General features: G+C 51.1%; 2 protein-coding genes across 7 annotated transcripts in view; both read right to left on the bottom strand.

Annotated features, from left to right (window-relative positions):
- Positions 1–1,611: 1,611 nt before the first annotated feature.
- LOC146699511 (uncharacterized) lies at positions 1,612–12,448 on the bottom strand. Of its 4 annotated transcripts, none has more exons than XM_085472475.1 (11): positions 11,960–12,448; positions 10,206–10,468; positions 10,057–10,129; positions 9,583–9,695; positions 7,780–8,480; positions 6,381–6,689; positions 6,140–6,200; positions 5,124–5,431; positions 4,936–5,025; positions 4,533–4,686; positions 1,612–4,350 (listed from the first exon to the last, which is right to left on the bottom strand). In XM_085472475.1, the coding sequence occupies exons 4-11, from the start codon at positions 9,644–9,646 to the stop codon at positions 3,623–3,625; spliced, it is 2,415 nt and encodes an 804-aa protein (XP_085328601.1). In that variant the 5' UTR covers positions 9,647–9,695; positions 10,057–10,129; positions 10,206–10,468; positions 11,960–12,448; the 3' UTR covers positions 1,612–3,622. The 4 variants fall into 4 exon arrangements, with proteins under 4 accessions (XP_085328601.1, XP_085328598.1, XP_085328600.1 ...); XM_085472472.1 differs by having other exon boundaries at positions 10,227–10,468; XM_085472474.1 differs by having other exon boundaries at positions 10,227–10,468; positions 12,271–12,448.
- Positions 12,449–12,515: 67 nt separating this feature from the next.
- Positions 12,516–13,868, bottom strand: part of mrps12 (mitochondrial ribosomal protein S12) — a 2,286-nt gene continuing 933 nt past the window's right edge. For all 3 annotated transcript variants that reach the window (XM_085472485.1, XM_085472484.1, XM_085472486.1), the window contains exons 2-3: positions 13,127–13,177; positions 12,516–13,053 (exon numbers count right to left, since the gene is read on the bottom strand). In XM_085472485.1, the coding sequence (XP_085328611.1) occupies positions 12,671–13,053; positions 13,127–13,175 (432 nt within the window). In that variant the 5' untranslated portion in view covers positions 13,176–13,177 and the 3' untranslated portion in view covers positions 12,516–12,670. The remainder of the gene's footprint in view (positions 13,054–13,126; positions 13,178–13,868) is intronic.

The following is a 13,868-nucleotide window of genomic DNA, read 5'->3' as shown; positions in this document are numbered from 1 at the left end:
TGGAATTTGCAAAGCAAACTAATCTGCGTTGTGTTATTAATAATCTTTAATGTTCGAATAATCTTCACTACCCGGGTCGCCACCGTCACAGACACACTCCGACATGATCGGCTCGATTGTGCCACATGTGCTTCTGTACTGTGAGCTGCCCCCTTTTCAAAGATGTTCAACAATGTCTTCAATAATAATTATAAAAACAAAATTGATCTGGGACACACAGCATCTTCCCCCTGGGCCAGCGCACTTTTGGGCCGATGAGCCGGGCTGCAGGCCCAATTACCAGCCCACAGGGTTGGCCTGGAATATCCAATCAGAGTCCTTAATGACACAGGCCCCTCCCCTAGTTGCTGTTCCAGCTTGTAGAAAAAAATTATTGTGGAAGAAGTTGAAGAAAAGGTGAAGCTAGAAACAATAAAAAGAAATTAAAAGTAGATGCAGCACCGTGTCGAGTTAACCACGTTAGCTGCTGTTAGCTCCTGCACTGTGAACTGTAGTAACAGGCAGTAACCAGGCCTCCACAAGCTGTGGTGACGTGAGGAAGAGACACAGGAAGTGAAATTAACATGGTAAGTAAATAGATGGGGGACATAATTAAGAGAGAACTAAATAAATATGACTTCAGGAAAAACCCAGTGAACTAAAAATATGCAGAACATCTCCAGATGTGTTGACGCGAGCAGCCTGAAGGCCGTGCTGCAGGTGTCTGACACCTGGAGGCGTCAGTGAGGCTCTGTGAGCAGGTGTTTGGCTTCTTCCAAGCTCACAGCAACAGACACGAGCCAGCGCCTGATGAACAGGAGCCGAGTCAGCAGGATCAGCAGAGCTTTTACTCTGGAAGAGCTTCAGTGGTATTTGTTTGTTTGTGTCTCACTGCCATGAATGATCTATGTTCGTGACATCACTAGATGACCAAAACACATCAGGAGTGGAACAGACCACGCCTCGTCCTAGAATCGTTCGGCGGCGCTTTCACGCGTCGGAGCGTTTAAAGAGCTGAGAGCGGCTTCTTCACGCTGAGCTGTCCTGTTTTGGTGCTTTGGAGCAATCCTGGCCTCCTACTGCTTTGCTACAGAATCGTTTAATTCCGGTGCCATCCAGTGGTACCAGGCCTCTTGGCAAATGCCCAATCTGGTGAAGCTCTCTCTGATGGACCCCCACAGTCCAAAACGGCACGCCAAAAAGAAAAAAAAAACAGTGTGCTTACACATTAAACCCACCCCAACCGGTCGCAGCAGATGGCCCCGCCCCTCCCTGAGGCTGGGCGGTTTCTTCCTGTTCAAAGGGAGTTTTTCCTTCCCAGGTGCTTCGTACTGTAGAGTGAAAACTCTGCATCAGCAGAAACAACCACCAACAATCATATGACCCCCTGTGAGCAGCACTTTGGCGACAGTGGGAAGGAAAAACTCCTTTTTAACAGGAAGAAACCTCCAGCAGAACCAGGCTCAGGGAGGGGCGGGGCCATCTGCTGCAGCCGGTTGGGGTGAGCGAAGATGTAGCTAAGAATCAGAGGTGGTGCTCTGCACACCACCGAACAGCCCAGAGACGGCGGTCGTTTACCCCATAAATGCATTTGATATGTAAATAATAAAATGCACGAACAGTTTGTGAAGGTCTCAGTTTAATGTTTCAGATTATAAACTCTCTCCATGCTGGGACACCTCAGATTCCTGTCTGCTTCCCACAGACTGAACATGGAAACATTTAAACACAGGAAATATCTACAACTCGTGGGAAAATCCCTCATGGGGAAGTGAAAGGTTTGTTGGACGTGACGTAGAAACTCTCACAGGTATTCTCACCTGGCGGAGATTTCAGTTTCATTCATGGACATAATGGTAAATGGCCTGTATTTGTATGACGCTTTACTAGTCCGTAAGGACCCCAAAGCGCTTTACACTATACACAATCATCCACCCATCCACACACTGGTGATGGCAGCTACATTGTAGCCACAGCCACCCTGGGGCGCACTGACAGAGGCGAGGCTGCCGGACACTGGCGCCACCGGGCCCTCTGACCACCACCAGTAGGCAACGGGTGAAGCGTCTTGCCCAAGGACACAACGACCGAGTCTGTCCGAGCCGGGGCTTGAACCGGCAACCTTCCGATTACAAGGCGAACTCCCAACTCTTGAGCCACGATCGCCACATAATCCCACTCATTTAAGCTCCCTGTTACACGTTGTTGTATTTAACTTGAGCTGCTGTAACAAGAGAAGATAAATCATACCCAGCAGCCACTTTATTAGCTACACCTTGCCAGTACAGGACTGGACCCTGTTTCTTCTTCCCAGCATCGACGAGGTTCTGGAAGCATTCCTCAGAGACTCTCCGTGTTGACGTGACACCATCACAGACTTACTGCAGAGCTGTGGACCGCATCCATGACATGTGGTGACTGTGGAGGCGTTTGGAGGACGGTGAACTTGTCACGGACGTGCCAAGAAACCATCACGCCCTCCCGACAGAGAGATCCTGGATGTTGTGGCAGATATTCTGTAGCTCATCTGCTTCAGGGTGTGATGTGCTCAGAGGCGCTCTTCTGCATACCTTTGTTATAATAAGTTATATAAGTTTGGTCATTCTCCTCTGATCTGGGGCACCACCCGAGCAGTTTCTTCCAGAGATCTGTACTCTGTAAACTCAGCAGCTGTACCTAATAAAGTGGGCAGTGAGTGTAGATATAAAACTTCATAGAGTTCATAGAGGCGTACTGCCACCTGCTGGTAGAAAAATATCAGTCGTGTGACGGGAATATTTCTGTTGTTGACATAATTCCACAGATCTTTCCTCAGGATGCGATGAAGTGTTGGAGCGTTCAGCACTCGTCTTTTAGTGTTTCCTGGTTGTAGTGGAGGAATCTGTGGTTCTGCAGGAACACGCAGCTGCTCGAGCTCCGGAAACAAACTCAGGTTCAGGTTCAGGTGAGCTCAGAGGCTTTAAAGACGTGGTGACTTTAAAAGTGTACAAACTGGTCCAGGGACAGTTTTTTAGTTCAGACTCTACAACAGCACGAAGGCCTCTGTGTAGCTGACCTTTGACCTTCGTGTATCAGCTGTTTTACCTCTATAGAAATGAAATCAGAACCAGGGCTGCTGATGTGTAGCACCAAATATTCAACGAGCACTAAAAGTTTGAAAAACCCTTCGTGACCACGCCTCTCGTTTGAAACACGTGACCTCCAAATGAGAAGCTGTCGGCAAAGTTCAGGGGTCACATCCGGACACGCGTCTGTGGTTCAGGCACCAAAAGCACTTTGGTTAAAGGGTCAGTGTGGTCCAATCAGCCGGCCGGATCGTGGACCGGTGGCTCGTTTGGAGGCAGAGATTCGTTCTGTTACTTGGGATGCTGTTAGCCTAGCTTAGCATACAGGCTGAAGGCTCATGCTTCTTCCTGTTTCTTCACTGCGTCCACGACAGGAATGTAATGACAGCTGCAACAGGAAGTGAGCTGAGGCGGGGCTAACAGCATCTCAGAACCTTTCCTTTAACACAGATTTAACTGAGCGCGTCCTCTGAAGTCCTTCTAATATCTGAGGCTGAACTCACACTGGTTTCACTGGTTACTCGCTGACTTTTGTCCACACTGGTTTTCCCAGCACGGGCCTCCCTCTCTCACCGCTTTCAGAGACTCTCATTGGTCGAGGAGGTCCCGGCCTCCCTCAGCCCGGCTGGCTGCAGCTCGTGCTTCTTCATGTGCTTCCTGAAGACTCGGGCTCCGCTCAGGTTCTTCTGGCAGATGTCGCAGAAGTACGGCCGAGCCTCCGAGTGCACGTCCACGTGGTAGGTGAGCTCGAGGGCGCGGCTGAAGCTCTTGCTGCACAGCGGGCACTGGTAGCGGACGCCCGAGTGCGTCAGCTGGTGCTCTTTGAGCGAGCTGCGCTGCTTGAAGGTCTTGGGACAGATGGGGCACTGATACGGCCGGGCGTCGGTGTGCAGACGCTGGTGCCGGCGCAGCGCGCTGGAGAAGGTGAAGCTCTTGCTGCAGATGCTGCAGGTGTAGGGTCTCTCTCCCGTGTGGATCCTCTGGTGCTCTGTCATGTGCACGTGCTGGATGAAGCTCTTCCTGCAGGTGGGGCACTGAAAGGGACGCTCGCCCGAGTGGATCCGCAGGTGCTTCTGCAGCGCCGACGCTTTGAAACAGTCGCGCCCGCAGACGGGGCAGCAGTGCCGTGATTTCCCATCAGCCCCACTGTCGGCCTGTGGATTCAAGGGTCCGCGAGGACTTGTGGGCCCATCGCAATCTAAGGATCCATCAGGGTGTAAAGGTACATCAGGAACTGTGGGCCCGTCAGGGTCTGTGGATCCGTCAGGGTCTGTGGGCCCGTCAGGGTCTGTGGGCCCGTCAGGGTCTGTCAGAGACATCAGAGAGAACTCAGAGGAGAGTGCCTGCAGGCTTTATGAGGGCAGTCAGCGTTTCAGGGTCAAACATGCAGCCATCCAATCATCATTTAGAAAAAAACCAAACTGCCGCTGCCCTCACAGAGCCAGTCGGGAACAATCAATAACTAATTAGTTAAAGATGAAGACTCACTGCCGCGCGCTGGCCTCCAGTCCTCTTCCTCACCATCAGAGTTTATCAGCCCGCTCACGTCTGGCTCTTTATGCTCCTCGCTGTTGCCCCGCCCCTCAGTGGGGCGGGGTTTGTTAACAGAGGGCTCAACTCCGGTGAAAACATCTACGGAAGTCTGTAGAAGTAGACAAAGACAGGAGGAAATCAAACTACAGTTAAATGTTAGCGTGATTATGTCTCCAGATAAATGGAAGTAATTTAAAATCAGTGTGACGTGATGTGAATGGCGAGCACGCGGGTTCACACAGAGGACCGGAGCGTCTGTCGGTGAGGCCTTTCATTTACAGCTGCTGCGTTCTGTGCTGACCTCGTTCTGCACCTCAGACCTGCACACAGGTTCACCTGAGACCAGCTGTTTTCTTACCTGCTCATTCACGCCTTCATCCACCTCCTCCTTCTTCTTCATCCCCAGCTCCACCTTCCCGCCCTCGATCTTCATGTCGAACCAGAACACCTGAAAGATGCACAAAATCTGATCTGAGTGCAGTTTCTATCTCCCGCCTTCAGTCAAACGCACGCTCAGATGAAAGAGGTTTGAAGTCTGGGCGTCACCTTGTCGGCGGGGTCGGCGATGAGCCCGTCCCTGATGTGGGTCCTCATGTGCTGGCGCAGCAGGCAGGGCTTCAGGAAGCTCCGGGGGCAGATGCTGCAGGCGTGCGGCTTGTCGGCCATGTGGGTCTTCCTGTGCACTCGCAGGGTGGCCGCGCTGCTGAGGATCTTCGCGCATACCGGGCAGCGGTGCGGCTTCTCCGAGTCGTGGACCTTGGCGTGCTCCAAGAGAGCCGACATCCCCGGGAAGCTCCTCCCACAGCTGAGGCAGCTGTGGGAGGAGCTTTCCTTCGGAGTATCGGTGCTCCCGTCTGAGGACGAACAGGAAGAGGGAGTGAAGGACGTGCGTAACTCAGCTGTTCATGTCACCTGGTGCCGTATTGTTAAAGCTCGCTTCAGTGTAAACCTGAGCTCCACGGTTCCTTCAGCCTGTTCCCACCCACACAGATTTACCCACTGCCACAGCCCACCCGAGTGACGCTGACCAGTGTGAGAGGAACTTGTTCCACTTTCTAAAACACAACAATAAGCTCAGTCACTTTAAATGTCACATCCTTTTTCTTATTTTGGTCCCTGATGCAGAATTATTCACAATCACCGGACCTGACAACCCTCTGCAAACGTCCTCCACAGCTGTTCAGACCTCACTGCTCTCTCCAAACATCACTCAGTTCATGCCGCACTAAATTCACTCACACAGCTCAGTCTCGATCTCACCACACTGCCTAACGCCCGAGTCCTCGCCAGCTAATCTGCTGTAGGACACGCAGGAGCACGCCAACATCCAACAGCAGCACACCGGCGCCGAGGAAAGGTGTTAGCTGAGATGTGACGGATGTTCAGGGATAACGTTTACACTCTGGAGTCATTCAGGAGAAAAAGCCTCCGTGGATTCTCACAGACTAAAAGGACGGACAGCTAAACTGTGGAGAACATAACGTGTGGCATGAAATGAAAAGCTGCTTTGCCGCAGCGCGAACGGGCCGACCCGTCTGAAACGAGGAGCTGGAGTTTCTCACCGGTCGCCGAGTCTGCGTTCCCGTTCTCCACTTTCATCCCGCTGAGCGATTCACCCGTTTTCTGGAACAGAGCGCAGATCTGAGGTCAGTTTACCTGCATCAGCTGTGAGCAGATTATGAAGCTAACCTGCGGCTCCTACATTTCAAACACGTCCTCCATTGAGGACGTCAAATAATCCTCTTACATTCTGCACTTATTTCCAATTTCTGCATGTTTCTGAAGTCGAGGCTGACTGCTCACCGGCTGGTCTGAAGGCTGTGATTGGTCGTCAGCGGCGGCGGTGCTGCACTCTTCCCTGCCGTGGATCTCCTGATGCTTCCTCAGCACTCTGAGCACAGAGAAGCGCTTCATGCAGACGTCGCACTGGTACGGCCTCTCTCCGGTGTGAGAGCGCATGTGCTCCTTCAGCCGCGACGCTCGGCTGAACTCTCGGCCGCAGACGCCACAGGTGAACTGCTGCGCCCTCTGGTGGAGCTGCCGGTGCTGCAGCAGCTTCTCCACAGACAAGAAGTCCTTCTGACACAGGAAGCAGTGAAGATTCATCTCCCCCTGAGTTTCAGACAGACGGAGAACAACCTGAAGCTTCAACTTTTAGCTCAAACCAACTCACAGCAGCAGCTTTACATCTTTACAAGGAGGAAGACAGAACCAGGCTCGGGAAGAGAAAGCAGAGAATAAACAGGTAATGCTGATAATGTCTGTCTGAGTGCAGACGAGACACCCGATATCTCGCCCTCTGTGGCGACACGTTGTGTCTTAAAATAAAGACCTGAGAATCGAATCGCAGACTCGGGGGTCAGAAGGGCGTCGACTACGATAATGAGTCCGACCTGGAGTTGAAGAGACAAAATGATCCCTGAGAGGAACCAGGAGAGCAGAGGGGACCCTGTCCCAGCGCTCTGCTGTCAGGTTAACACCTGGTGTTCAACATCTGGTTCTCCAGCTGTGGGGGGACACGTTACTGTTCGACTTCACTGGGAATTGTCTGATGTTTCCTCAGAGAACGTCAGTCTTCCTTCTCTCTCCCCAACCAATCACAGCAGATGGCCCCGCCCCTCCCTGAGCCTGATTCTGTCCGAGGTTTCTTCCTGTTAAAAGGGAGTTTTTCCTTCCCACTGTCGCCAAAGTGCTGCTCATAGGGGGTCATATGACTGTTGGGTTTTCTCTGTATGTATTGTTGTAGGGTCTACTGTACAATATAAAGAACCTTTGGAGCTTTAAAACTGAATTGGATCGCTGTGAGCTCCACCTCCAAACAGAACTTCGGACTTGGTGTTTCTCCTGTTATCCGTCCGAGTCCTGAATTCTGCTTGACTGGTCCAAATGAATTCCCGCCTCTTTTCCCAGGATTTCAGTGTGAAGTTGGAGGAGGTCAGGGCAAAGCGTGACACTAAGTGAAACTAAGTGAATTTAAGCTTCAGTTCGTTGAGCTTGAACCTGATTTTATTGCTTATGACAGACAGAAACTGCGAGGAGCGGCGCGTGAGCCAGAAACAGCCAATCACAGCGAGCCTCTCGCCTACTTTAAGTCACGACACAAAAGGAAAATGTGACACTTCTAAGGAAACTGTTCACACAGACCAATCCCTCCTTTCACACTCTTCCAGCAGTCATGTGACCACACCTGTGTAACACTCACCTCTCCGTCGACACCTTCGACTTTGACCACCTGGATCTGCTCGGCGTGCTTCTGCAGGTGTTTCCTCAGCAGACCCGGCCTGTTGAAGCTCTTGCCGCACAGCGAGCAGGGGTGCGGCTGCTGCCCCGTGTGCAGCCTCACGTGATCCCTGAAGGATGACGCCGTGGAGAAAACCTTCTCGCAGACGGAGCAGGAGTACAGGTTCTGTCCCGTGTGGGTTTTCTGGTGGTCGACGAGCCCCGTCCTGGAGGCGAAGCTCTTGGGGCACAGCGAGCAGAGGAACGGCCTTTCTCCAGTGTGAGTGCGCTCGTGCTGGACGAGGTGGCGCCGCTGGACGAATCCTCTCCCGCACACCGAGCAGCAGTGGGGTTTCTCTGCGGCGTGGCCGAGCCGGTGACGCCGCAGGCAGCTGAGCTGGGCGTAGCTGACACCGCAGTCGGGGCAGGAATACGGCTTCTCTCCGGTGTGAACCCGCTGGTGGACCGCCACGTTTATCTTCTTTGTGAAGCGTTTGCTGCACAGCGAGCAGCTGTACGGCTTCTCGCCCGTGTGGGCGGTCATGTGATCGACCAGGCGGGAGGGACGCGAAAACTCCCGGCCGCATACCGAGCACCGGTGGCGGCGCTTTGACCGGTGAGCGCTGTCTGAAGCCGGTTCATCTGGTACAGAGAGACTCTGCACACCTGGATCGAGCCCCGCCCCTGCAGGACACAAACACATAAATGATCATTAAAATCACGTTTTATTTTATTATTTTTATTTATTTATTTTTTGATGTTGGAGTGTTTATTTTTAAAATCTAACCTTTGACTGTTGAATGAAATGTGAAGATAGTAATGGGTGAGGACAGTGATGAGACCACTGGGATTATCTTAGCATGGATACTTTATACTTATAAAGTAATTATATTAGCACATTTTCCCCAGTGTGTAGAAGAGATAAGCAATGCCTAGTGCTGAAGGTTACAGTCCCGCTGTTCTTTCCCCAACATAACCACTCAGACTGGCCATAATCATTCTCATTTCATATGGCGCAGTCCCAGGCAGTGCCATGTAATTGTACTCGCAAAGAGCCGTGTAATATTATGCACACCCTAGAAAGAATGTATCAGAAGAATATTACACATGCTTTTAAAATGTCCTTTTACAGTAATGACACTGACATTGCTGTGGCAGTTGAAGGGCACACAGTGGGGTTGCATAATCTGCAAACTGGGAGGAATAAAAAAATGTATAAAGATATATTTTAAAGTTTTGTGGGATCAACTTAGTATTTCAAATCCCCCTTAAATGAACATAGACTAGTCAGGTGGACACAATGTCTTGCATATTTTTCTATTTGCTATAGAAAAGTAGTAGCTCAATTTTGTTTCCTATTTTCTTTTTTTTCTTTTTTTTTTGCCTGTCCCGTTTGGCTCTTTTGCATCAGAATTGTTGTCTAAAGGCAAAGAAAGATGCCCAACGGATTTACTTTACCAAACTGACCATCCCAGCCTTGCCGTAATGGTCCATTTGATTCACCTTTTATTGTTTATTTTATTTTCACTTACTGAATACGGGACAGACTTGACTGGGGGAAAGAAGGGGAGAAAGAGAAATCACGTTTTAAAGGATTTCAACTTTCAATATGAATCACGTGAAAACCAATCAGAAGAGCAGCGGTAGAGGAGGACGCTGGGCAGACGCTCCTCCTGCAGCCTGTTGCTGATACCTGCAGAGCTGTTGGATCCAGCCTTGGCCTGATATCAGCGCTCCCCCCGTAACTCCGCTCTGACACTAAAATAACCCAACGAGGGTCCCTAACCTTGAGCAGGGAGCTGCTGACAGTCCTCTCCTGTTTCCTCAGGCTCCTCCTTCACTCCATTCATCTCCTCATGCTCTCCTCCTCCTCAGTGTTGATGCGTCTCCTTCAGGCTTCTGAAATAATAATAATTGCATTTATATAGCGCTTTTCGAGACCCTCAAAGCGCTTTACAATTCCACTGTTCATTCACTCTCACATTCACACACTGGTGGAGGCAGCTACAGCTGCAGCCACAGCTGCCCTGGGGCAGACTGACAGAGGCTGCCATATCGCACCTACCGCCTACTGGCCAACACCAGTAGGCGGTAGGTGAAGAGTCTTGCCCAAGGACACAAGGACCAGGACAGAGAGAGCTGGGGATTGAACCAGCGACCTTCCGGTCCCTGAACCACATTCGCTCCGACCAATAAACAATTGTTCACAAGCTTCCTGCTCACAATGAAAGCACCACAGAGTGTTAGTGTGCAGACGTACCTGAAGCCTGGTTGGTTTCCTCTGAGATGAGCCGCATGAAGCCGCCGTCGCCCGGCTGGAGTGAATCCTCACACTGAGACAGAAGCAAACATTAATCAACCTTAAACGTTCGTCAGCGTCTGCGACACCACTCTGTCCTGATGACACACCGATGAGCCAGCGTGGCTCACCATCATCAGGAGTCTTCTCTCATTCCTCTGTCCTCGTGACCTGAAAAGAAGCCTCGGCGCTCCACGCTGACGGATGTTTCACTGATCGGTCGCTTTGAATCAGCTAGATCGATACACCGCAGCCCCGCCTCCTCTCCATTTGCACACAGCATCACTCAGCTTAACTTCATCATCCTCCGGACCTCTCCACGTATCACTGGACGCCTCCTCCCCACAGACCGCTACCCTACTGGGGGCCACTCCTCCAACAGAAGGGAAACAAGGAGAATTTAACCTTTATCTGTTCAAATCATGGTCAGTATGTGCGAGGTGGTCAGGAGGTCCAAAAGTGAGTCTGCAGCCATCTGTGAGACATGGTGGAGGCTCTGTCCTGGTTTCAGCTGCATGTCAGCCAGCGTTGGAGAGCTTTGATCAAACTGATCAAGTATGATCATCAGAGTTTGATCCACCATGCAGGAACATCTAGAAACATCTGATTGGCAGCACCTGCCAACGCAGTGAAAGCACATCTGGATAGAAACACATGCAGTGGATCGCCACAGGCAGTTTTAGACTCAGATCAATTGTGGGATTAAGTACTGAACAGTCGTGAGCAACGTGATGCTGCCGCACAGTCGACGGCAAAACGACACGGGAAGCTGAGCTCGACTCTGCGGGTACCGCATGCTGCGCTCTGTTGGTCACAGGGAGCTGAGATAAAGAAACACATCGGTGCGTTTGTAAGAACACTGTTATTATAACGTTACAGGACACTGTGCCAGCGCTACAGGACGAAAGAGACTGAACAGAAAATGTGAATGTACCTTTAAGCTTCATGCTATTAAAAAGTCACTTTATAACAAAATAAATACAAACCAACAAAAATATCTTTCATACAAAAAGTAAACTTTGTTCAAATGTGTATTGTCCACATGAACAGTATGTTTGAAATCCATTTGTACGTTTTATTTTTAAATGTTCAATTAATTTTGTTTGTGCTCCAAATAAATTAGAAATTGCCCTCTTCTCTTGTTCTGTGCCCCACCTGAGCCCCAGGTGTGGGACCGTCACTGTGGAACACCATAAGTCATGGATGGGCCTCCCCAGAGCCCGGACCCCTGAAGCAGTGTGGGATCATCCTGACAGGGAACAGAACAACCGGCAGAAACATCCAAAGCAGCAGGCTGGAGAGCTGCTGGAGGAAGCTGCCCGAGTGGTTCAGTGTTTGCACATATTTCACATTTTCATCACAGAACATAAAGAAATGAGAGGTGGCTCAAGACTTTTGCACAGCGCTGTGTGTCTTTGTCTGCTCTCACTGTCTGTTTCTTCTTCCTTTACCGCACGGTGAGCATTAAAGTGTGTGTTCGGAGCTTCCTGATCACACAGACAGCAGCTCGGAGCTCACGCTGATGGTTTTTGGTGCTTTAACTCGGAGCATCAAACGGACAGCCAGCTAGCCCATCAGCTAGCCTAGGAGCTAGCCCGCTATGTTAACGTAAAGCGTTCAGAGAGAAGCCCGGAGCTTCAAACACACTCGTCCGTACAGAATGGGCAAAGAAACGCCCGAAAAAGGATCTAAACCCGACGGTGTTACAGGAGCATCCCTGACAGCAGAGCGGCTGATGCTTAGCTGTGAGTGCGGCTAGCGCATGCTAACGCTAATTAGCTGTGATGGAGGCGGAGCGCCGGTTTAAAGGCTTCACAGCCGCCTTTGGCGAGCTAACCTGCAGGTGTACGGATGGAGCTCTCACCTGTCTGTCAGCAGCACTCACACCGACTCCAGGAGAACTGAAAACCGGAGAATGTTTTTTAAAAAATGAAGAGCCAGACAGCAGGTGAGTCCCAACTGAACCCAACAGTGCTGCCGCCGCTGGCCGGAAGGTGAACTACAACAACACTGCAGCGAGAGGCGGGCGTCCGCGTGCGCTCACGCACACTTGAGGAGCCAGATGTTTCCATCTACGTCATCATACTTCACCTCAGCCTCACCAACATCTGCAGCAGCTTCACAGTCACCTGTGAACTCTGCGGGTGAGACTGCAACAACCTGGAGGTTACTCACCTGGAACTCATGGACAGGTTATCACACAGGTCAAGCCAAGGCCTTTATTTTATTCCTCCCACATGAAGGCAAACTGAATATTTGAGCTTATTCATCTCTTCATCAAATATGCAACACGGCGGCGAGGCTGCCTCTGTGAAAGGCGGCGCTGCCTGTTTTTTAGGGACTTCCCTCTGAAATGTGACCTCGACACGTCCTGTAAACAAACACCAACTCAAACTGAAGTGACGACAACAACAACAGTGTGGGGTTTTTTTTAGGATGAACAGGAAGTGTCTTTAATTCTGGACACTGACAGCAGATCATCACAAACATGGAGCTGAGTGAAGCTCAGGACCGTCGCCGCCGCTGGCAGGAGGTCACCACACACACACCTTGCACCCCTCCCCCCACAGTCAGTCTACTGCTTCTTCTTCACCACGTGAGCGCAGTCATATTTGCCCCGCACCACGGTGAGTTTGACCCCGGGCAAGTCCTGTGTCCGACCCCCCTGCACAAGCACCACGTTGTGCTCCTGCAGGTTGTGCCCCTCCCCGGGAATGAACACCACCGCCTCCTTCCCGTTGGACAGCCGCACGCGGGCGCACTTCCTGTTGGCGGAGTTGGGCTTCTTGGGCTTTCGGATCATCGTCTTCAGGATGACCGCCTTCAGCTGGGGGCGGCCAAACGTGGCTCCAACGGCTTTGGGAGGGACTTTGGGCTTCCCTTGGCGATGCATCTGGTTGAGCGTGGCCATGGTCCTGGACAGGAGGGGGGCGGTCCATGCAGAGGCGTGCTGGGACGCTGCAGAGGGAGGGGTTTATGGTTAAACACTGAAATAAAGTCGGCGCTTGTTCACCTGATGTCTGACACACACCTTGAATCAGCGACGTCAGTGCCGGTCTCAGACTCCACAGAGACGCCATTCCTGAAACATCAGACGAGAACATCTGTCAGGAGACCGTCAACCATCAGCTGACACGCCCACATCAAACACTATTATACTATTATACTATACTGAAACATTATTTCAGGTTGGTATTTTGGGCTGGGTCACCTGACCCCTCAGCGGGTTGCATCTTTTAACGTCAGCTCCGCCCAAACTTTTCATCAGCACTTTAAAATCAAACGTTTGCGACGCGTTTGGGACGACTCGTCACAGGACTCTGGCATTTATTCAGGAAACAGAGCGGTCCTCGTCTTTGTCCGTCAGACGAGCGTCGGCGCAAAGCTCGGCTTGTGTCTCGTGTTATAAATCAAACAGCTCACTGACAGCTGGACTCGCTCATCGGCTGTGAAACTTTACTTCCTCCCTGCGAGGTCAGTTTGGCTGTTATTACACGTCAGCACCTGTAACAGTACAAAAACATAAAACTGCAGCTCTGCAGCTGTTAGACTGCACGTGAAACACGTTGTGTATAAAGGCTCATTTGCATCATGGAGCCCTGCTCTCTAGAACTGACTGTGTGTGAAGCTGGATTTAAGAAATAGTGCTTTATAAAGTTTTTAACAGCATGTTTACAGCCATCTCGTTTCAGTACAGGTGGTGTTGGTTGGTCACAGCTACAACAGTTTCTCTAACTGACCTCAGGTCAGCAGGAAGTGTGTGCCAAGAACAG

The sequence above is a fragment of the Copadichromis virginalis genome, linkage group LG11 (genome assembly GCF_057382275.1).
Source record: "Copadichromis virginalis isolate Kocher_CV1m ecotype Utaka linkage group LG11, C_Virginalis_male_GT1.1, whole genome shotgun sequence".
Lineage (NCBI taxonomy): Eukaryota > Metazoa > Chordata > Actinopteri > Cichliformes > Cichlidae > Copadichromis > Copadichromis virginalis.
Note: the sequence above shows the minus strand (reverse complement) of the source record. Positions and strands in the feature narration are given on the sequence as shown.